The 23087-nt window shown below is 36.1% G+C and overlaps 1 protein-coding gene across 1 annotated transcript in view; it reads right to left on the bottom strand.

The window, feature by feature from the left end:
* ROBO1 (roundabout guidance receptor 1) overlaps positions 1-23087 on the bottom strand; it is a 698238-nt gene that overhangs the window by 590491 nt on the left and 84660 nt on the right. The window contains exon 2 of the mRNA XM_039556121.1: positions 17930-18070. Within this exon, the coding sequence (XP_039412055.1) occupies positions 17930-18017 (88 nt within the window). The 5' untranslated portion in view covers positions 18018-18070. The remainder of the gene's footprint in view (positions 1-17929; positions 18071-23087) is intronic.

Genomic DNA, 23087 nt, shown 5'->3' with positions numbered 1-23087 from the left:
GATAAACTCAATAATAAAGTCATTTTTGGAGGAATCCATTTAGAAGCACTTTTTCTTGCACAGTTACCTGAAAGCTCAGTAGTTGCCTGAGCTACTGATGTGTTTTGATATAAAAGTATTAAAAAGATAGAGTGACTCTAGTGACTTCTGAGAAAGACTCAGTGACTGTCTGACATGTTTGAATTGCACTGTAAGCACTAAAAAGTCTCCCTGAGTGGCACACAGGAGGTTAATTCATGTCACCAGTCATGTCACCACACAGAGCTGAATCCTTTAGTCAAATGTTCTTTTTACTGCAGTTTTCTCTTAGAAAGTAAATGTGTTATTCCTGGGGCTCCTTTCTCCTTTTCTCTTGCCTTTGGGCTACAGCTCTAATTCTCATGTTCGTTCTTGAGTTCTCAGGCTGCTCACTCTAAATTTTAACAGCTAGTGAGCATGTGCCTCAAATATTGCTATAAGGATACAACTTGTAGGACTTCTACCTTTTATTCTCTCTCCTCTCTGTTACTGCATTTCTTTCATTTCACAGATGTGTTTAGTAAAAACCTCTCCACTATTAATCTAGCAATTTCCCTCACCCTTAACGGGTAATCCCCCAAATGCATGTATTTTCTCTGCTCTTTGTCCTCCGAGTTCAGAGAGTAGGGCTCCACAGTAAAAGGAATCTGCTCTTCCTTTCAACACATGCTTTGTCAAAGACTTGGACACAGCAAGAGCAGAAACTCTTCTCTCTCAGAATTTACTCAGCCCGTAATAAAAATTAGATGCTACTTGATGGATTTTATGCATCTGTAAAAATTTCAGTCTTACAAAGCTATCAATAATAGCTCAGCAAAAGCAGCATTCAGTACCCCAAAAACAACAGTCAAAGCCCAAAACCATCACAGAATAATAGCACTTGAATGATTAAAAAAATGGCAGCTTGCCTGTAGTGAAAACCATCCATCTCCTTTTCATTATCAGTGTGTAAACTGGGATCACTGCTCCATTATTCACATGAGAGTTTAAAATTTGATGGTTCACTTGTGCAATATAATTTTCAGAAATCAGTAAGTAATTTGGCGTTTCTTATCCTTAGGTAAGGATGCTCACTGCTACAGCAAACAACTGCACTGAATTATAGCCCTAACATGGAAATTACACCTGAACCATGCTGGGGCAATGACTTCTGTATGTGCAAATTACAGATGCTTTTAATAATAGAGAAATAAAATCTTTCATGCAGAAGTCTGTGTAATAAACAGGATCAAAATCACAGCAATAATAATATTATTTTTACTATGCTTGCAACATTGGATGATAACTACATCTATAATTCACAATGCGTGTAAAAATGCAGGAACAATAAAACATTAACATCAACATGCTGAGTCATTAATCAGAAGAGAACTTCAGTTTATGAGTAGCAATTAATTGTAAAGGACTGTGATCTCTGTTGGTCCAACAACAATTCCAGAGGTAAGACCCTGAATATTTTTAGACTCCAAAGAACACCAAATATTTATAAAAACGAGTATGGAAAACATTAAATTTCTACATTCCATTTCACTTCAGTGAGCCAGTCTGTGGTTTCTAAATACCACAGGCCTTTGATTATTCATGTGAGAAATCATGAGAAATATTGAGATGATCTAAACATTTTCAAGGGTGGTTTGGAGTGCAGGAGAAATTAAAAAACAAGACATCAAGCAACGAAACATTGGTGTGGGACTAAAATACCTGTATGTAAAATTATGCAAATGTTATCTGCATGTGCTATAAATTAGGGAATTGGGATGTGCTTGTAAAGTTAGAATATGAAGGTTTACTTTCATGCTTGTGAAATGAGTAGATTGATATTTGAATTACAAGCAGCATGTAAGATTAAGTACTTCCCATATATTCTTTCTCAATTTAAATTTAAATTAGTTCAATTAAACAGTTTTAAAATAATTATGTTTGTTCTAATTATTATAAAACCCATTTTTCCACACCTTTTTTGAAGTCCTTCCCTGGATCAAGTCTTGATATGACCAGGCATGCCCAAACCTATTTTTGTGTACAGTTTTACAAATCTTAAGACACCAGTGATTAAAAAAATCTGCAGCATAAAACAGAATTTAAAATGACATTTTAAAATGAAACATTCTCATCTTTTCTAACTACCATCCAGAAAAAAATCCCACTATATTATTACTCTGGCAAATGCATGCAGTCTAACAGGAAACCTTGGTTCTTTGTTCTGCAGTGATCTGTTCCCCTGTCCTGTGCCAAGATTTCACAATTTTATTGTAATGGTATTTTATAGCAGAAAACACCAAGTAACTTTCAAAATAGATGACTTCAACCTCAACATTATTTTACTGGCCTTCTGCAAAACTAAGATATTTTACATGGGTTTATGGTGTTTTTTAAATTTTATTTAAAGAGCAATTAAAAAGTGACATTCAACATTTAGGAAATGTCAGCAAAATAATTCTGTGCAGAACCTTAATTTCTTCTTATTCTTTTCTTTTCTATATATTAAGTTTATTCACATGGTAGAATATATCTTCCAGTACAAAGGCTGAAGATTGGTCACAATACCTAGCTGCAATACTTCATTTTGTTGTCTTCTTTAAAACTGTGAACCCATTTTATTTAAGGCAAAGCCTGGTAATAAATTACTTTTTCTAGTGGTTCCTATGTTGATCTCAAACTACATCCTTAAGCAATTTTTTAATTTTTTTTTTTTTTTTAATTCCTGAAAGAGGAGAAAAGTAGTCCCAAGAAGAAATAGTTTGCAATTTAATCTAACACTTTTTCAGTACATGCACATTCTGAGACAAAAATAGAATGAGGCAATGCAGAATTGTCCTCAGATCCTGACAGCTGAAAAAGCTTGGGAATCTGAGGAGTGTGAAAAGAATTGCAATATTCTACATTAGAGCAAGTGATGTCAAGGCTCCTTCACAATGTTGGTGATATTTCTTATGTAGCATATACATTTCCTAGCTCAACAGAAAATGTGAACACAGTTGTTAGCCTGGAGAGTGTATCTGGATTTTCACTAAGTCTCATCACCATCTAGATGAGAAATCTACTCAAATTTGATCCAAAATCAGACACGCCGCCATATCATTACTGTTTCCTTCTGTAGCCAATGGTGAGACACAGGTAGTCAAGGAATAATTCAGCCCACTTCCACCCTGGCTGCAAGGGTGCCCTTAGTCAGGTGTCCCCACTTAAGAGAAGCTGAAATTAATTCAGACCCTCATAATAACTCCCTAATTTATTTCCTTGAGCTTTACATGGTTGAGCTTTTGTCTCCTGTGACTGGTTAACTTTCAGGCACCGTGCCCAGAGTTAAAGCTCCAGGCATAACTCTCTTTCCTCTTCTGAGATCCGAGATGCTCTCATCCAGCAGCTGAAGCTTGTGACTCACAATTCAAGCTTTTCAGCAGACTCACTCCAGGGTCCTTTCCAAGAGGATGCTGAAGACTTCACAAAGACTTTAAGTTTTCCTCATTTCTTAGACCATCATGTTCAAATGATGCCATGGAAATATGTCATGTGTTCCCAAAGCCTTGTTTACCTCAGAAAATGCCAGTGAATCCCTACTACTTTCACTCTGCACTAGTGTTACAAGCCTTCTGCATAATTTAGAACTGCTGTCAGAATAAGTTAGAAAAGGTACTTTTACATATCATCTTTAGGTCTCATCAGCTTGACAATGAAACCGGTCTCACATTTAAAATCTAAAGACTTCTATGCTACAACAAAATTAGTGGGTCTAGTAGTACACCCTCAGACTGACCCCAGCTTCAGGCAAGAGCTAGGAGCCTTTTTCCTACACTTTGGTTTTCCTGGAAAGAAAACAGGAACATGCAGGACTACAGCACAGCCACAGCATAATTTGCCTTGACCATCCATTTGGAAAATTATAGGACAAAGAGGTGCAAGATAAACAACAGCATACCCACTGTTTAGTCTAGAGGCAGCCCAGTCATCAGAAGAGAATTAACAGACTCCAAGGATGGGATTTATCTGACCAAAGGTAAACCCATACTCTTTAGTTTAGTAGAGGGAGAGAACAGACAACTAGAGAGGCCAACCCGCAACAGTACACCTAGAATGCCTCAACTCTACTCTGAATTGCCTCAGACTATTGAGTAGAAATTATTTAGAGCCTAAGCAACCAGTTCAGGTGCAAGTATCTACAGCATTATGTATGTGTCTGTGGTGCTGGCTAGATGGATGAGGGCCGTCAAATGTCAGCGCAGAGATGGAAAACCTGCATGTTTGAAGGGTCCAAACAATTTCTTGCAACCTTGCACTGTGCTACAAAACACAGTGAGATTTCTTGGTTAACATATTGCTCAAAAACGTTAATTTTTTTTTCCCAAATATTTGGGTATTTGTTAAGTTTGTAGACAAAAGTTACAGTACTGTTAGGCTGCTGTTCTCAAGCAGTTACATTCAGAGTTCTGCATACAGCAGTACTGAAACTTAATTATTGGTAAACCCCTATTTGTTTTTTTTTTCCCCTAAAATCTGTAAAAAAAAAAATCAATGAATATGCAAAAATATACAACAATGCAAGGGAATTTTTTACTGTATTATTTAATATTGCCACAGTACACTATACTCGCAAACTATGTGAACGTCATCATTTTCCCCCCTTAAAACATTATTTCTTCCCTTACACAGAGATGGAAAGTACAGGGAACTACTACCCCTAATACCAAGAATTTCCACCAATACTGCACGGATAAACTGCAACACAGTAAGTCTCATTTTTAAAGAATATTTCACACCTTAACAATCTTATTTTGTGGTGAAAAATGTGATTATATGTAATTCTAATGGCGAATGCTCAGACCTGCTGGAAAATGTGTTCATGGGAGTCAAATGAGATATGTCATGGTATGAGATGTGGACTATTAATGCCTGTGAGTTGGCAGTTTGTTTGAAGTCTCTTGTGCAGCAGCACTTGGGAAACCTGTGGCAGATGCAAGGATGGTCTCCAGTTCTCCATGGCTGCACAAGAAATAAGACAGGCACTGTAAAACCAGCAGGTTTTTTTTATATTACCCTGACTGCAGTTCAGGAGCACTGTCCACTCAAAGATGGGGGGGATATTGTAGAAAAATATACTGTTCCATAAGCCATAAATCCAACAAAGCACAGCATTCTCTCCTCTTACATTCTCCCAACATGATATTCCCAGCTCTTTATGAAATACTCTCTGAAATCCTTTCTGCAGTGACTTAATTTCTGCTCCAGTCTGTCTGCACCCTTCTCTACATAGCCCAATTCTCATGTGAAAGTCTCATCTCTTCAAATTCTCTTTTCCTGTAACATCCAAAAAAGTTGGTGAATAGATTGCAAGACTAGTGAAGGAAGGAGGATTAAAGAAAATAAGAGAAGAATTGCAGACTTTATTAGCCTGCATATGTACACTACTATCAGATAAGCTAAATCACACACAGAATATCACAGTGCACAGTAACGTGCCTGCAGCAGGAGTATTGATAGCACGGACACAGAGCAGATAACATGTAATGCTAACTCATGTCCTACTAAACAGGATAATGATATGAAATAAACAGGCTTTGAGCACAGATGTACTCAACTAACACAGCATATTCTCATTATTTTCCTTACTCTTTAATGTAACCATCCTGTGATTTTTCCACACTGATTTCACTAGATTGGCTCTTCCATTCAACACCTCCCTCCTGGAAATTTATTTGACATCACCTTAAGAACACAAAAGATTGGGTAATCTTCCTGATCACTTTAGCAAAGTCCAGCTCTTATTCTTCAGGAGTAATGATCATAGGATTGAAAAGACTTTCCCCTTCTAATCTGAGAACACTGAAAGACTTTTTTTCAAATTCCATCAATATATCAAATACGAGATTGGCTGCTAAACATGAGAATTCATGGGCATATACAACTGCAGTATATTTGAACTAACCTTTCTAAGAACTGACAAGATGTCAAGCAAGCCCCATGGTCAGTTTTAAATTCTTGCTCCAAAATGTTAAGGATTTATTAGTAAGGGTAAAAAAGTCCTTTTTTCTGAACTTATTTGGAAAACAAATAAACAAACAAAAGGCCACACTAAACCCAACAACCCTGAGCCACTTCTCTAACATTAAACAAACATATGGATTTGGTTCACCTGGAAATATGGAAAATTCAATCTAAATTATTAAGCTAGGCAAATGATAGGTCCTAATAATTGAAGCTATCTATATGGTCAAGTCCATTATTTATCACTACTGAAGACTGAAATAAACTTTCCAGGTGATGGAGAACTTTACTGTATGGTTGGAACTGAACAGGAAGAAAAAAAAAAATTAAAAGTTATTTGCACTTGATAAAAATATCATGCTACTCCTGCATATATTACTTACTTACACAAGGCTGGAAAAAAAAAATAAGTCTTTCTGTAGACAAATGTGAGATAAAGCAAATGTAAGGAGACGAGGTAGGAATGAAGAATTCTGCAGGGAAAATGCAGCAAACCAGTCTTTTAGAGCTGGGAAGTTAAACAGGTTGTACCTCTATGAGGCTGAATGGAGACATATTAAAGATTAAAATAGGAGGCAAGACAAAGGCTTCCACTGAGGATGACTCAGACCACTTAATTCCTGACTGAAAGAAGTCAGTTCATTTATAAGTTTTAATGGTGATTGCCAGTGTCCTATGGCCCTTTAGGGGAATTTTTTACCTTTGTTAGAGTAGTATTAAAGTATTGCTTATGCCTAGTTACTTACATGACTACTTATGTCATCAACTATCAGAATAAGGATTTTACACAATTGGCCAGAATCGAATAGTTTTACTCTAGATCTTCCTTCAGATTCAAAAAATGGGGAAAATGTGCTTTTATGAATTCCAAACATATTACTCTAGCCATATACATCATACATGCTTTTGCCTTTTTTTTTTTTTTTTTGAAAAGAGGATAGACTAGTTGGTTTATTTCTAGTCGTGTCAGTCTTCCTGAATTAGCCAAATAGACTGCTCTGCAAGTGCTGATCAAGGGATTTCAGTTATTTCTTACAAGGTGACTGCAACACAGATGGATTGGAATTTCTGCAGTAATAGAAAAGCTAAATATTTCGAACTAGAGCTCAAAGCCAGGCTTGACACTGACTGAGTACCTTCATAAGCTACAACTGACCTCAGACCATCATTTTTCTCATTGTACTAGCTCCTTTGAAATAGTAGATGATGCAGACCTTCCTGCTGAAGCACACAAAACTTATAATGTTTATAAAACCTCTCTGCACAGCCTTTCAAAAGCCATGGGAGACAAAATCCCTTAATAATGGAATATTTCTGGGGGAGAAAAAAATCAGGAATTAGAAGCCAATTTCATTTACAAACTATATTATAACTTCTAAAATGTCTACAATAGGACAAAACCACCATGGAGTCTTGCAAGAAAAGCAGCACTATGAAATAAAGACAGCAGACAGTGAAAGAACAGAGACTGCAATGTAAAGTCAAGGGGCCAGGCTAGCTTTAAATAAGCTCACTCAGGTCCCAGAAGTAATCTAGCCATGACAGCAGGGAGCTCAATTTGGGTAAGCTGTCTGAATGCTGGAAAGAGCTGAACCTAAGTTAACATTTTGACCTCTCCATGTAGCAAGCACTTTCAAGGACAGAGAAATTTCATTAAAAAGAAAAAATATTTTGAAGGGATGGAAAATAAACCAGGTAGGCAGTAATCATTGTCCTCTTCCCAGTCCTAAGTTTCATGCATTTAGTTAAAATTCAGAATTGTCTGTAGGTTTTGGAAATTTTTAATTAAATTCGCACAGCAGTTGTGAACAGTGTGTCAGATTGCCAGAATTAACATATGAGAGCAGTCCAACAACCTTCTTCATCCCAAGTGCTAAAACAAAGTTATTGCCTAAGAAGCTTTTACTCCTGCAAACCAGAAACCCTCCATGAGTGTTATTTCAGAAACAGGCCACCAAAGAGCTGAAATCTAAAACCAGATGTTACCTACTTTTGCAAGTGGCCTGAAGGAAACCTGATGTCTGCTGTAAAGCAAATCACAGCTCTTTCAGACTGTAAATTGTAAACAAATCTAAAAATTGAAAGCTAAAATTCTAGCATGTTTAAACAACTGATAAAAGCAAATGAAATTGTAACATATAGAAAATAAACCAATAAGAATGGAAAAGAATAAATTGCTATAGAAGTTACAGATAGATCAGATTAAAGAAACAGCTGAACATATGCAGCCAAGAGGTATTTAGGTTTGTCTTAACCATCTCTAAACTCTTTCCCAATCTTTCTCAGTGGAAGATGTAGCTGTGAACATTCACAAGGGCTCTGATCATACTTCTAACTCCAATTCTGAATTAGCACAACCCCCAGTCTTGACTTCATAGCCAGATAAAGCCCAGCTGATCAGCTCCTGCTCATGAGCAAAGATGTGCTTAAGAGAGGTGGCAGAAAGAGAAGATAGAAACTAATGAACAGAAGCGGTCATGGGCACCACATCCTTCAAAAACACCACACTTGTTTATGTGCTACAGGTCAAACAATCAAAGAGGTCTAAGTGTGCATCAAATTTCAAGTGTTAACCTGTCCTAGACATTTTAAGTACCATGTATTCAAAGACAACACACTTACATATTAAGTATTTTCAAAAAGCAGAAGTGATCAGCTTTGTGCTAGGTCAGTGCCATGACCTTTGATGAGTGTTAGTGACTATAACAAAGCATGTCTTCTGAAATGGTATTACACATGAACCGAACATTTAAATTTTCACCTCTATTTTTAAGTGCCAGATGGATATAAGGAGAACTGGAAATTGTTTAATCTTACTGTAAGTACTGTATGTGAACGTAATCTTGAAGGGCATAACTGATCCATTTTGCAAAGACAGAGGGAAAGGAAGAAAAAAGCTGCACAAGAATCCTTTTGTTGCTTACCAAAAACTGCCTTCTTATTTTCATATATTAAAAGTGTGACCTTGGTGGTTGTCTGTGTATCAAAATGAAGTAGGCTTAAAACCTCAGTCATTTATGATCTGATTTAAAAACCAAGTTCTAAATAACATCATTAAATTTTACCCTTAGGGTAACGTTGGGAAGAGAACTTAAAAAAATAACCAAACACAAAGAAAAAACACACCCAAAATGTAATTAAAGCAATGTCTAAACATGAGAACTTAACAGCAAATGGCTAACCAGATGTGCTTTCCAGCACTTTTAAGGGTTCTTTTATCTTTGTGGTAGCCTGTAACAATGCCTTGAGCAGAACACATTTGTAAAGGATAGGTGCTTCTTTGTTTTCATGCAGCAGAGGAAAGGGGACTGACTTAGTAGTAGCAAATACATAGAATACATATAGTAACAATAATATTCTAACACACAGAATATTTGATGCTATTTTAATCATTAGTATACAATAATTAATGTAGGAAAAATATTTAATATCTATTAACAAAAAAAGAAACTCACTGAAACTTGCAGTAGCTACAGCCTTATACTGCTAAATTTATCAAATGTAAAGTATTGACTCCTCTGAATATGGGCCATATACAAGTTTTCTTCTGGGTCAAAAATAATATGTGGTGATTCTTAAACCTTTACTTTTAGAGAAAAGTAAAGGATTTTTATAAACATTTATAAAATGCTGTAAAAATGTTTGGAATACAGAAGATGCAGAATAGTTATTTACACAATGGTGTACTGATAATACCATCACAATATAAATACTTAGAATAAAGTTATTGTCAATCTAACTCAACAGTTAAGGTTGCAAAATAAGCTTAAAATAAGACTTGTTTCTTTCACCAATCTCACTTTGATTTAAAATTCAGATTAGCCAAAAGGGAGTAATTTCCTGTTTCATTTATGCAAAAATAAGGTGGCAGACTGACAAAAGGATATTTTTTTTCTGCATATGCAGATACAGGTGCATATAAATCACCCTCTGTCAGGGCAGGAATTCTGCAAATATGTTCAACACTTATTAAAATATCTAACAAAGCATCTCTAGACACTCTATTTCACAGCACTGAAAATAAATTAGCAAGTCTAGATATGTCTACTGTAACCCCTTGAGTAGTCACAAGTGAAAACACCCTTGTAAATTGTTACATTCTTTTACTGATATGACTGAAATTAGTTTTATAATTGATGTTAAAGACATGAAATTGCTTTGAAGCATTAACAGATTGATCATCTAAATAAATATTAGATTCAATAGAGACTATGCCTTTTTGTGCTCTACTTTTCTAACTGAAAATTATTCTCAGGATAATTGAAAAATTACATAAAGAAACACCTATCCTTGTTGATTTTAAAACAGGTAGAACTACCTCTTGAGAAAATTCTATTTATATTATCTCCAAATATACACAGAGCATTTATGCCAGTTTCTCCATTAACCATATGAAACACAATCTTTATTAAAGAATTTAAGCAAATGTATTATTCTTAAATTCTCATGTGCAAATGCCTGTATAGTAACCTTGCTATCAAATTAGGAGGGTCACAGAGCTACGTAAACTAGAAAAGCTTTGCAACCTAAGTTTATAAGGCATATAAAAGGTATGCAAAATCTGATTATGTCATTGCCATAATCAGTATATTTTTGTTGCCAAGAACCTAAGTGCTTCAAGCAAAACTATTCATGAAACAAGGAATAAGTATTTACCAAAAATTTTACCAATACAAACTTCAGATTCTGGTCTACACATTTACAAAATCCTTAGCTGTGGCTAACCAAGTCCATATAGAAAAACTGATTACATCCTTACTATATGTACTTAAACTTTTTTATATCCCCATGATTGTTATTGAAATTTTTTTCTTCTTGTTTATCTTAAAATTTATGTTAGTGGGCAGCCTTCCCAAATCCTGATTTTGACATCAGTTTTGGTGAATGCTCTGCCAGTGCATCCAAAACAAGTAGAATATCAGTATATTTTGAGTAAAAATCACAGACATCAGCTTCTTGAGAAAAAAAAAAGGGACGAAATGCCTCTGAGATTACATCCCTGAAAAGCAAAAGAAAAGAAAGACAAACAAAGCAAAGTGCTCCTTCTTACACACAAACAGCTCATAAAGGCACCTACCTACAGGCACAATGACAGCAGCTGTAGCATCTCACCTCTATCAGTCATAATCTAGAACAGTGCCACTTTCTATTAACCAAGCAATAGAGGAACTAAAATTACTTATACTGGTCTACGCAAGTCACTCCGGTTGCTCCAGTGCATTTTGATGACTTAATTAGGAAGACGGTGCAGCACATGTGGTTTTCCAGCCAGGTTCATCACAAAGGCCACATCATCAAAGCACAAGAGTTGTGTCTTCTACAGCTAGATTAAAAACAGGGATTTCTTCATTAAGTGTCTTGCAGCTGACTGTGCCTCTTGGTTTGTCTCCATCTATTCAGACAATTAAATAAAGCATCATGCTTTATTTATTTCTTTTTAAAGGCTAATAAAGAAGCTGTGAATTGAAGTACAGCTGGCAATCTTTTTATTTATTAAGACCTCAGTGTACACAGTGACAATCTCTGGAAGGCAAGGCACGTGCTGGTTTTTTTTTTTTTCCCCTTTTAATATATGTCCTCTTTGCAGGCACAATATTTCTACTAATAGGTATTAGAAACCTTTGTCATCCTGTCCAAAGGTTTCTAAAGGGAGAGGAGCCAGAAAAAAATAATCACAAAAAGCCCAAAACAATGAAAAAAACAAGACAAAACTAACCCTACTACCCAATAGGGAAAACCTAAGATCACACAAAAAAAGCCCACAAACGTGAACGTTCTGAATACCTTGAAAAAGGTGGATAAATGACAAAACTGTAAAATACAGCCGGCATATAATCTGATTGAGTCAGAAAGTATTTAAAATTTGGTAACAATATTCCAAATTATTTTAAAAAATAGCTATTTGCTTTTACTTCTATCAGTAGGGATGGATTACTAGAAAAATTACATGAGTGCTGTGCAGGTATATTAACTGAAAATATTCTACGAGATTTACTACTCACTTTTCATTTCCTGATAACAAGAAATTATTATCTCTTGTGTTCTTAATTAATCTCATTTGAACAGCCATAACGGAAATTATGCATGGTAATATCATACCATGGAAACATCATAATATTTCCTTGATAACAAATACATTGTATCACAGCATAATGGGGTCTAGCATTAGTTCATGAATATTAGGACATTTAAAAAATATTCTAAAAGGATGACATATTGTTCTGCACTTCAAAAAAAGCTGAATGTTCCATGAAGCAAGATGACTTTCCAGTCTTAAGAGTTACTAACTGATAATTGTATGCCATTACATATATTTACAAAGGCATAGCACACACATACAAGAAGAGCTGTGGTCAAATGAAACTATCTCAGTTGGCAGTTCTTTCTTCCTCCAAGAGGTTTCAGGATGGCCTATGAACGTTGCAGGGATAAAAGAGATGGAAAAGGCAGATGTGAACACAAACATGGTCTTTACGGGAGCAGAGATTGCAGTTTTTCTCAATTTCTTAATTTTCTTTTTATTTACTCAGAACCCCTTTTTGGGGGGGGTCTAGCAAAAATGTGAGTGGTGTTTGGGTTTTGGTTTATTTTTTTATTTTTTCAGTTCTGAATTGACAACTATTTTCTGTCTGTTCCAAGTTAATTGGATGTGCATGATAGAAGCACATCTTTCCACATGTTCCTTGACCCCAAGCAAGGCCTAAACTGTCTGTCTACTCTCCCTGAATTTGACCTTGACTTCCACAATCTACAAACTTGGTGGCACTTACAAGTGGAAGCAATACATTAAATCATCACCCCTTGCTACACAACACTTACAGATGCATTTGTCACTGTTATATTAAATTAGGATCACAAAAATGTAATTTATGGCCAAGACTGACATTTCATAAAGGCTGTGAAAACAAAATTACCAGAGAACATGCACCAAAACGCAGTATTTCTTGCCACTCCAGTCTGTCAACAGAACACATCCTCCATGATTATGCTCTCTACAGTAGAAGTTATGTGATGGAAAGTTAAGAGCATGACAAGATGAATCTGGGAGCCTGGTTGGTGAGCTGGATTTGAGCTGGCACTGTGCCCTTGACCTAGGGAAGGCTACCAACATACTGGGATGTTTTAGTGAGAGCACAGCCAGCAGGGCAAGGGGTGATGAATTCTCTCCAGTTGTCATTCATGAGTGCACATGGAGGGAAAAGAAAGAGTGTATCCAGACTAAATGACTTCGATGTGCCATTAAATTTAATGACTTCCCTGATTCCATGAGTGTTTCTACATCCGAGCTACACACTTCCACTCATATCTATGGGCATGTATTTAATAAAAAAATAGATAAAGTTTATCTTCACTTGGGCTCAGATTCAAGGAAAGATGTGGAATTTGCATGGAATTTGAGGACCTATTTTTAAAAATCTGACTCTCTTAAATTGTATCCTTCCTTCTTCAGAGTTAACATTACTCTGGGGTTTATAGCTCTGTACCTGAGAAGGTGCAGCTTTATCTAAGTTTTTGTTTGGTTTTTTTTAATCCTTCTGTCATTTGCCTTATTTTCTCTGTGACCTAAAAATCGAGCTTTGGAAGGCTTAGTGGTTCATCTCAAAATAGTTACAAACATCACTTTACTTTCAAACAATACAAATTTATAACAAGAAAAAAAAAAAAACAACAAAACCCCTGCCATCTTTTTTTAATATGAGCTTAGCTCTTGGATCACTTACTCAGAAAAGGTGAAAACTATCCTCAAGTACCTCCCCACTGAAGGAATTTCAACCCATATCCACCACTCTTCAAGAAGTTTCAAGAGAGCACTGATCACTGAATTTCCTTTGCTCAGTGAGTCTTCCCTCTTCCTTCACATCTTTATGATCAGGAAATTTAAGCATTCAGTTCTCTTTGCCTCTCAGCCTGTGCCAAAAGACAGCCAATAGATAAAGTATGGGTTGGTTGAGCTTGGCTGAACATTTCCTTTTTTAAACATTATTCTCAGAAAAAGACCTGCATAACCACAAAACTAGCTAAATCCTGTCTGAACTATTCAATGCCTTGTTCAGTCATTGACAGATTTATTTTGAATATTTGATTGAAAATCCATTCAGGCACTTAAAAAAAGTACAGGAGAATGCCTGAATGCACATTACAAGACCCTGATTTTCTTTATGAAGCAGCAAATTAAGATCTTCCAGTGCTAGGAACTGTTTATTCAAGGTACCTTCACAAGCTGCAGGGAAACTAGAAGAATATAGAATTTCTTGTCAAAATGTATCAATCAGACATATAAATCCCAAGTATCATATTCAGAGAACAAGTTCAGTAAAGTTACATGTAGGTCAAAAATACAAATCTTGTTTCCTCTAGCCAGATGACAAAGTTTGGAGTACTAAGAAGTTAACAGTGATTTAAAAGAACCAAAAAGATGATACCTAACAACTCAGTTACTTATGTTACTGAATTATGATTGACTTGACAAAAGTTCTAATGAAAGAGTATTCAGTTTCCAAAAAGACAGCCTCTGTTTCACTGCCTCTAAGACGCTACAGTGCAAGCAGTCTGAATTTATGGGAGTTTCATTATGAACAACCATCTCCTGTTGAAAACAGGCAAATAAGGTAGGATGGGAATTTATTTCCTGTAGTGTTTCATTAATAAGCCAGGAAGTATTATGGAAAAAGAAATTTAAAATAATACCTTCTGCCCCAGGAAAAGTCAAATCCTGAACTGATTCTCTTCAGTAAGCTTCTATGACTGCCAAAGAGGGTTGTTTATTTTATATTTTTTTGCCCTTACTCCCATGAATAATTTACCAAATTTATATTTAGTGATGTATGCTATATATATCTTATGCTTTGTTATATATCTGCATCTCTTAAAGGAAATCTCTTCTGGAGAAACAATGCACAGTACTTGTAAATCACAGAGGTCTAGAAGCTCCTATCAAAATGTCTAAAAATCTGGGTTCAAAAGAGGTATTTTCCTCATCCTCCTCTACATAAGATCTACAAAGAATTCTATTGCAAAAATCTATTGTAGTCTATCAGGAGCATTCCAAATTTTTCTTGTTTATTTTTGACATTGTTGACAAATTTGTCATGTTTTTACAAGGCTTTCTTTGTGCAGGTACCTCTGTGAAGCTCAGGATTAATGGGACAACATAAGTGGCAACTGTTCCAGTTCAGATGGAGAGCCCTTCCACAACACTCACTGCTAAAGAACCAGGTTCCAAACCCAGCCAAATTCAGCAGGAATGTTCATATTGTCCTTATTAGCAGTCCAAAAATTTGTAAGTGTGCAGTTATTGATGTCAAAATGAAAAAAAAAAAAAAGTTTAAATTATTAACATCTTTAGCTGTATGTCAGATGAATAGGGGTTTTTTTGTTTGTTTGGGTTTTTTTGACAATCTGGTAACTGGTGACTTTAAAACACTTTAAAGACTTAAATGAAAACACAGAACTCAACATATGCATCTAAACATAACAGGGCATTAGTTAATGCCATGTTTTCTTAGATCAGTGCACTTTAAAATCAGCTATCAAGTTTTTCACCTTTTAAATATGCAGAGCAACTGGCAAGGAAAAAAAAAAAAATCACATCTTTCCCAGATAATGTTCAATCCCTGATTAAATAAAGATGTGCCAAGGCAGAGATACTTTATGCCTCAGGAGACAGCCATAGTGGAATTGTGAGTGTATTTTATATGTGAATTAGGGGTAAGATGTAATGACATGAGATGAAAGGCTCAGCCATGATTTTAATAAAGGGGGGAGACAGTGCTTCCCTGTGGACCCCATATGCAAAAGAGTGAGACTCAACAAGAATATATGAAACGATTCAGCAAAAAAACTACAACAAATGTTTCAAAGTTATGAGACTACCATTAAAATTCATCACATTTTACTGAAGCTGAGCATTCCAGATCTGAGGGTAAGCTCTAACACATTTCTGATAGCTTTAATTTCATATGACAGACTATGTCATCAGTAAGGCTGGAACAATTTCAATTCATTCTAGGTAAGATGGAATTGGAGAATTTGAAATCATAACATTTCATTTTTTAGAGGTTCCTAATAACATGATCTAAAAATAAATAAATTTAATTTGTTATTTTAAAAGCATGTTTTTTATTGAAATAAAATATCACAATTTAGTAGTACTATGATGGCATATTTCAGCTGCTTTTAGCAATCCTCAGGAAAACTGTTACCTATTGCTGTATTGATTTTTTTTTTTTTTTTTTTTTATGGCTACATCAGAATTCTAAAGAACCATTATTTCTTTTTCCCCTATTAAATTAAGGAAAAAGTTTGAGATTTTTCACAGTTCTCTCTCTTTCTGTACACTGAAAAAAAAAAATTAAAAGAGACGTGCCTGTGTAAGGAATAGACATGAAAAGAGCAAAATGAATGGGATGAACTACTTAAAGGAAAAAAAAAAATCCTTCTTTATTTGATCTTTTGTGATAATCACACTCCTGGCACCCTGCCAGCAAGGCTCAGCATGCTGATGTCTGGCCAAGTACAGTAATCTCTTGGTTCAAGTCTGAGGTCTGTGATGAAAATAACAAAGCAGGGACAAAAATCAAAATGCCACCTGTGATTTTATTCTGAAACTAATTTTATGGAAAAAGTAATACAATGAAAACAGTCTTTTTAGTATAGAATACAAAACTATGACTAAATTGAAACCAATGCAAGTGGATGGAGGTAGCTATCATGCAAATACATTTGGATCTGCAGGCAGTCCTTTTAAAGTGAGCAGTAGATGTCTTTGTGACAGGTAAATTGCTTTGAGATTATGTTTGAAGTCTGAGGTCAAACTTTTAAAATGATAATTTTAACTTACATCTTCCTTTATTCTGGAGTCTTTCTGCATTTGAAACCAACAAAACCAGGGGAAAAAAATAACAGTTCAGTTCCTTATTTTATTTTCTGTGAACCACCACTAGATAGAGGCGAACAAATCCTTGAGGAAATCTTTTTCCTTTCTCTTTTCATTCAGTAGTCTATTTGAGCTAGCTGCCCAGAGACATAGGGAAAAGAATTGTATAGCCACAAAATTCTCGTGCACAATGTATTCAACCTAGAAATTCAGCCAACAAAGTCTTCTAAATTATTATTCAGATTCAAAGCAGAAAAAGCAACCAGTAAAAACCAGCATGTCACTTTTTTTCTATACAGTTGTTGAGTTTTCCTGAAAGGTTGTACATCATTAGCAGCACTGATCAAAGTTTGTTTGGATTTTTGTTTACAAATATTGAAACTTATTCAGAATTACTTGGAAGGTGCTTTTACAGATTTATTCTTAAAGAAAGCCCAATACAACAAAACACATTTGGTTTCATGTTACTAGAACAAAAATCCACTGTTTGCTGAAGTGATACAGATTCTCTATTTAACCACCACCACCTTTATGAAGAGTATGTTGCCATTTTTATACACACTACTCCTCTCTGCACTAGCAAGAATTGCCATACACAAGCACCAAAACAATCCCTGATCTCTAGGGCCTCCCTGAAACACCGCATCTCAGCACTTCCCAGTTGCTATTTTACTCCTTCATCAGGAAGGTTCTCTATAGATTTCCAATTCTCTTTGATATAGAAGTCTGTTTCTGCACTCTATATCTTCCCCCCACCAACAGTGCTAATCAAAGGAATGCTTTAATAGCCACCTTAACCTTCTCATATTTTTACACCACTCCTTTTCCACGTTCTCCTTTACAGTCAAAAAAACCCCAACCCTTACAGCACAGACAATACAATTAAATTATAAAATTCTGTGTGTTACACATGCAGATACACTCACAACTTTCTTAACTCCACACATACGCACGTGTTTTAACACCCAGAGAGAACGTCAGGTATATTCATGCACACACTCACATGGAGAGCATAAAACCACGAACATTTATTTTGAAGGAAAAGGTACCTACCTGGAATGAGCTGACCCAGTAACTGATGGCATCTGGAAAGGCTGAATACAGCTACCACAGCCAGAAGAGGATAATGTTTCCATTTCATGATGTGTCCCTCCTTGCATTACACCAGCTCGGCAGTGCTAACGTAAATGTCACCTGCAATACACAATGGAAATAAGAGCAGAAGAATTAATGATAAATTGAGGTACTTCCAAACGGTTTTGTCTATGAAGAATGTTGGTTTCAATACAGCTTTAGCTATTAAAATAATGTTAAATTACCTAACAGTTAGGCAGTTGAAAACCACAACCAGAATATTAACTATGCTTGCAGAGCAGACAACCCAAACCCAGATGTTTTAAAGGGAGACATGAGGATCCCCATAGTGCACACATGTATTTTAAAATGACGCATGTTGTTAAGTTATTAAAGAAATTGCTCACTTCAGCAAGATAATTAAGTGCATGTTTAATCCATCACAGTACAAGGAAATACTTGAACTCTTGCATAAGTTGAAAACACTGTTAAGGATTTCAGCTATTCAACTTACTATGAAAGCAGGGTTAAAACTTTACTTTAGTCCTCTTTTGAAATTATGTTTTGCTAAATGAGGATTAGGGATAATTTTACCCAATAATAACTTGAACAATTAAGACAACCTTCTGGTGAGTTTCAATGTTCTTAAGGGTAGAAAATTTTCATCTGACTGAGAAGAAAATGGAATCTTACGAAGGAAGACAACATTTCGAATTAAAAAAAAATCAGAATACTTGTAACAAAAATATGGCTTTCAGACTCATTTTTCTGACCAGCACACCTGTAGATTAAAAAGCATTCACAGCTCTACTGTCTAGCTATACCAACTTAATAGTCATCTCTGCTCATCCTACTAATTTTTTTATTCTTCACCTATGTTAGTGTTTAGTATAGAACTGTCCAGAAATCACAGAATTGTTATGGTTGGAAGGGACCTCTGGAGATCATCCAGTCCCACTCCCCTGCCAAAGAGGGTCACCTGGAGCAGGTTACAGAGGAATGCATCCATGTGGGTTTGGAATGTCCCCAGAGAGGGAGACCCCACGGCCTCCAGGCCTCTCCTCTAAAGCTTTCTAAAATAAAATACATTTTTCTGATTATTTCAGTAGCTTTCTAAGAACAGTAAGATGTTTTCTAGATAATTAAATAAACACAATTTGAAATCTGATTAACTGTTTTGCTTTGGGGGAGGTTTTTTGAGTGTTTTGGTTTATTAAAGGGCCCTTCTATCAATACAAACCCAAATGCATGAGAATGTAGTATTCCATATGTTCCATAGTATGCAGGGTTCACATCAAGCTCCCCATGACAAAAAGAGACACTATTTTAAGTGTCTGACAAGTTATGAGGTGTGTTAAATTGCCTGACCCTAACCAACAACTAGAGACCACCAAACAACTGTAAATCTGATTTACATTGACACATCAAAATCTACTCCAGCAATAAATAACTGTTATACCTTGATAACTTTACAACTACACTTCTTATTTCCCTCTCCTGTCGCTAATGCATACTCAGGGATGACCAGTTTGGATTATGACTCCTATATTACCCAAATGCCAGCAGACATAATCATAATAGTGAAGAAAACTATAGTGACACCAGTCACTTGTTCAATCTGTTGGGACAGGGGAGTTTCATCTGTAAACCTAATACATATTTAATGACTACAGATTGAAGAGTTGTGTGATTACTGGGAGCATTCAGTGCCACCTGACACCTTTGGATGTTCAAAAATGCATAAATAAGTGTAATGTGAACAGATTCAATCTCTTACACAAGGCACATTTTAAATTTTCTTTTTTGTGTTGTACCTGTGCTTCTATTATCTTAGCAACTAGAAATAATAACACTCCATTTCCTATTACAGTTGCCTGTATCCTACAAAATATTTTACTTTTTTTTCTTATTTCAGCCACAGTGCACACAAAAACTCCAGGTTCCTTCCATTCCCATTCTTTTAATTTCCCTTATCACTTGTATGGCTGCTCTTCTGTTGCAAGCAGCTTGACAGCTCTTAACGGCAGAGTTAACAGCAATTAATGGCCAAGGTGTTACATGCTGCTCTAAATGCTATTCATGACTCCAAGACTGAAATAACGATTTGCAAGCTCAGGCCCTTAGAAAATCCATCTCTTTCTCTGCTCAGTAATACAGGTTTACTCTGTAAAACTATTTACTACTTTGGTTTCAGACTGCCATGGTTTCTTCACCTTTACTTTCTGCTGCAAACACAAGACTGAATTGCTTCTAAGACAAAGCAGAAGAGGCAGCCCTTTGATCTTGCTTCATCAAACAAAAGCCAAGAAAACCACTTTCACTTCAAGATTTACTTTTTTCATTATATTGTGAGGTAAAGCAACACTGAGGTGAAGGCAGGAGGAGAGAGAAGAGGTGCTCCAGGTGCCTGAACAGATTCCTGTGCATGCCCTGGAGAGGGCTGTGCTGGAGAGCAGGTATACGTACTGCATCCCATGGAGGGGCCCCAGGTGAATGTTCCCTGGAGAAAGCTGCAGTCCATTCAGGAACAGGTTTGTCATGAAGGATTGCAGCCCACGGGAAGTAACTACTCTCGAGCAGAGGGAAAGTGTGAGGAGGAAGAAGGAGAGACATAGAGGAGCTCTTATGCACCAACCACAATCTCCTATCCCCCATCTCCCTGACCCACTCCAGAAAGAGGTGGGGTAGCAGAGGTAGAGGAGTTGAGGATGAAGGGATGGAGTTGAATCTAGGAAAAACAGGAAGAGCGGGACGGGGAGAGTTTTAATTTTTGTCTTTTTTTCTCACCATCCAACTCTATTTTAATCAGAAATAAATTTTGCTCTTTAGCCAAGGTCAGCTCACCCCAACTGTAAAATTGCAGGGGAGAGATGAATCCCAGGAACACACTTTAGGGCACTCACCTTCTCTGCGAAGGTATGTCGTGCATGAATCCAACACTTTCTCTTTCCATACCTCTCTCTTGCATTTACTTAACTGGTAGATTATGACATCTTTTTAATCTCTGTATATGACAGGGCTCCACAGGGATCTCTGACCGTGAATGCTTGGCTGTTTAGTCAAAAGTTTTTCCACCCTCTTATTCTGCCTATGAGCTTATGTTTGAAATATATTTCATTCTAACACCTGAAATTATCTGAATGTTACTAAAAATATTATTCTTACAGAAAATTTCAGTGAGGGTACCTTTCATGACACCAAATCATTTTGATATGAAAATAAAGGTTTTTAACCTACAGTTTAAAAACAATTCCTGTAGAAATTCCTTGAAAAGGATCCTGAATAGGAGGCTAATTCTCTTTATTTGGGCTACAGTGCATCTGAAAGAGTAGCCCTGATCACAGGAAAGAAAGTAGAAAGAGTTATCATCAGAATGGTTTGCAGATAGAAACTGAGTCCTGCAAAAGAGAAACAGGACTTTCTTTTCATCATCTACTGCCACAGTGCCACAATCCTTGCACTACACTAAAATGGAAGAAACACCTAGAAATATACTGCAGTCAAAGGGACTCAGATGCAATTCTCTGCAATTAGTCTTTCAGTGTCTGACCCACAAAACTAATACTGCAGAATAAGAACCGGCACTAATTAGGTGTTGCCAGTGACAGGCGAAAGATGCACTCATCACAGACACTTCAGTTGGCTTGAGACCTCACCTCACTCTGTATGAAATGGCCACAGACCTACACCAGAATGTGCAAGAAAAGATTCAGATCCAGTGCCTTGTCCAGAGTGCACAATGAAGATAAACACTGGCTTCTCTATGACATTGTAATCATTAAAGAATCAATGGCAAATTAAACTGCACAAGCCCAGAGGGGAAAGAAGTACTATAGCAAATGCAGAGAAAAGGTCTAATCAATTATTTTCTTCCACTTCCAAAGTCTAGTGCTATTTATCACTATGGCCAGTGCAGAAGCAAAGACACAGACAAGATCAAAACCAATGCTGGTTTTATTTTCATATCTTTGGAGTTTTTAAAAGAATTCGATAACTATTGATGCTTCTCTTATGTAACCAGCTTACTAAGACTAGATTTTCACAGTCTCTTGAGTAGAGAGAATAGACACAAAAGTCAGGTGATTAAGATTCTAACTTATAAAAATAACTTCCCTTTATAAAATCTGTGCACTTTGGTAAATATTATGCTAAAGAAGATTGTTTATCTACAGAAGGAGACAGAATTTTCATTTGCCATGTACCTGAACATTTAGGAGTAGACTGGCAAAATTTCACTGAACAATGGAAAAAAGTATTGAAAACCTTCCTTTTGAAGCAAGGTTAACTATTGTTGGAAGTGGAATTTTTTAAAGCTTGTCATGCATTGTTAGGCCTGCAGGTAAGGCATGGTCCTTCCCATACTTCCAATCCCCTTGCCATTAGTCAGACACATGGTTATCATCTCTGATAATCTCATCATCTCTGTTTAGACTGATACTACTCCTGAACTTACTCCTTCTGTGCATTACTATCAGTACAGTTATAGATCACTGAAATGAAGAACTTCCCTCTACTATTTTAAACATCCTATGTTAAACTAAATTTATTTAAAGTTCCAGGAGAATGAGAAAGAAACACTGCCATACAATGTCTCAACTGCGTCCATTTAGGACCAAAAATAACTAGGGTTTGATGAATTAGGGGAAAAAGTCTGGCTGGCTCATTTTCTGCTATAAAGTATATCTACTCTATCAAGATCAAAGCAACTCAAAAACATAAATCTATTTAAACCAGAGTAGTTACCAGTACAATATATCTATGGATCTGAACCATGATCCTTTCAGTCACAGTTTCAGCAGACATTCATGAAGCTCACCTCATTTAATCTTTTAGTACTCCCAAATATTTGCTTTTTAAGAATCAATTGTTAACAATTGGTTTTAACAATTATGACGCAAGATTTGCACTTTACTTTGAGCTGTGACTTGTCTTTTTTTTAATGCAGTGAGAAACCCAAGAGTAAAATATTTATTGTTATTAATGATAGTAATGTATTGAATGTGCTCAATTTACATTTCTAAGCTGGCAGATGACAAACTTGTATGTAGAACAGTCTCAGCCAGACTGTAACTGACTTGATCTCTGTATGGTATATTTACTACCTAAGCAGTACCACAGGAATAGTTCACCTACTATG

This window comes from Corvus cornix, chromosome 1 (assembly GCF_000738735.6).
Source record: "Corvus cornix cornix isolate S_Up_H32 chromosome 1, ASM73873v5, whole genome shotgun sequence".
NCBI lineage: Eukaryota > Metazoa > Chordata > Aves > Passeriformes > Corvidae > Corvus > Corvus cornix.
This window is presented reverse-complemented; position numbering and strand designations above follow the sequence as displayed.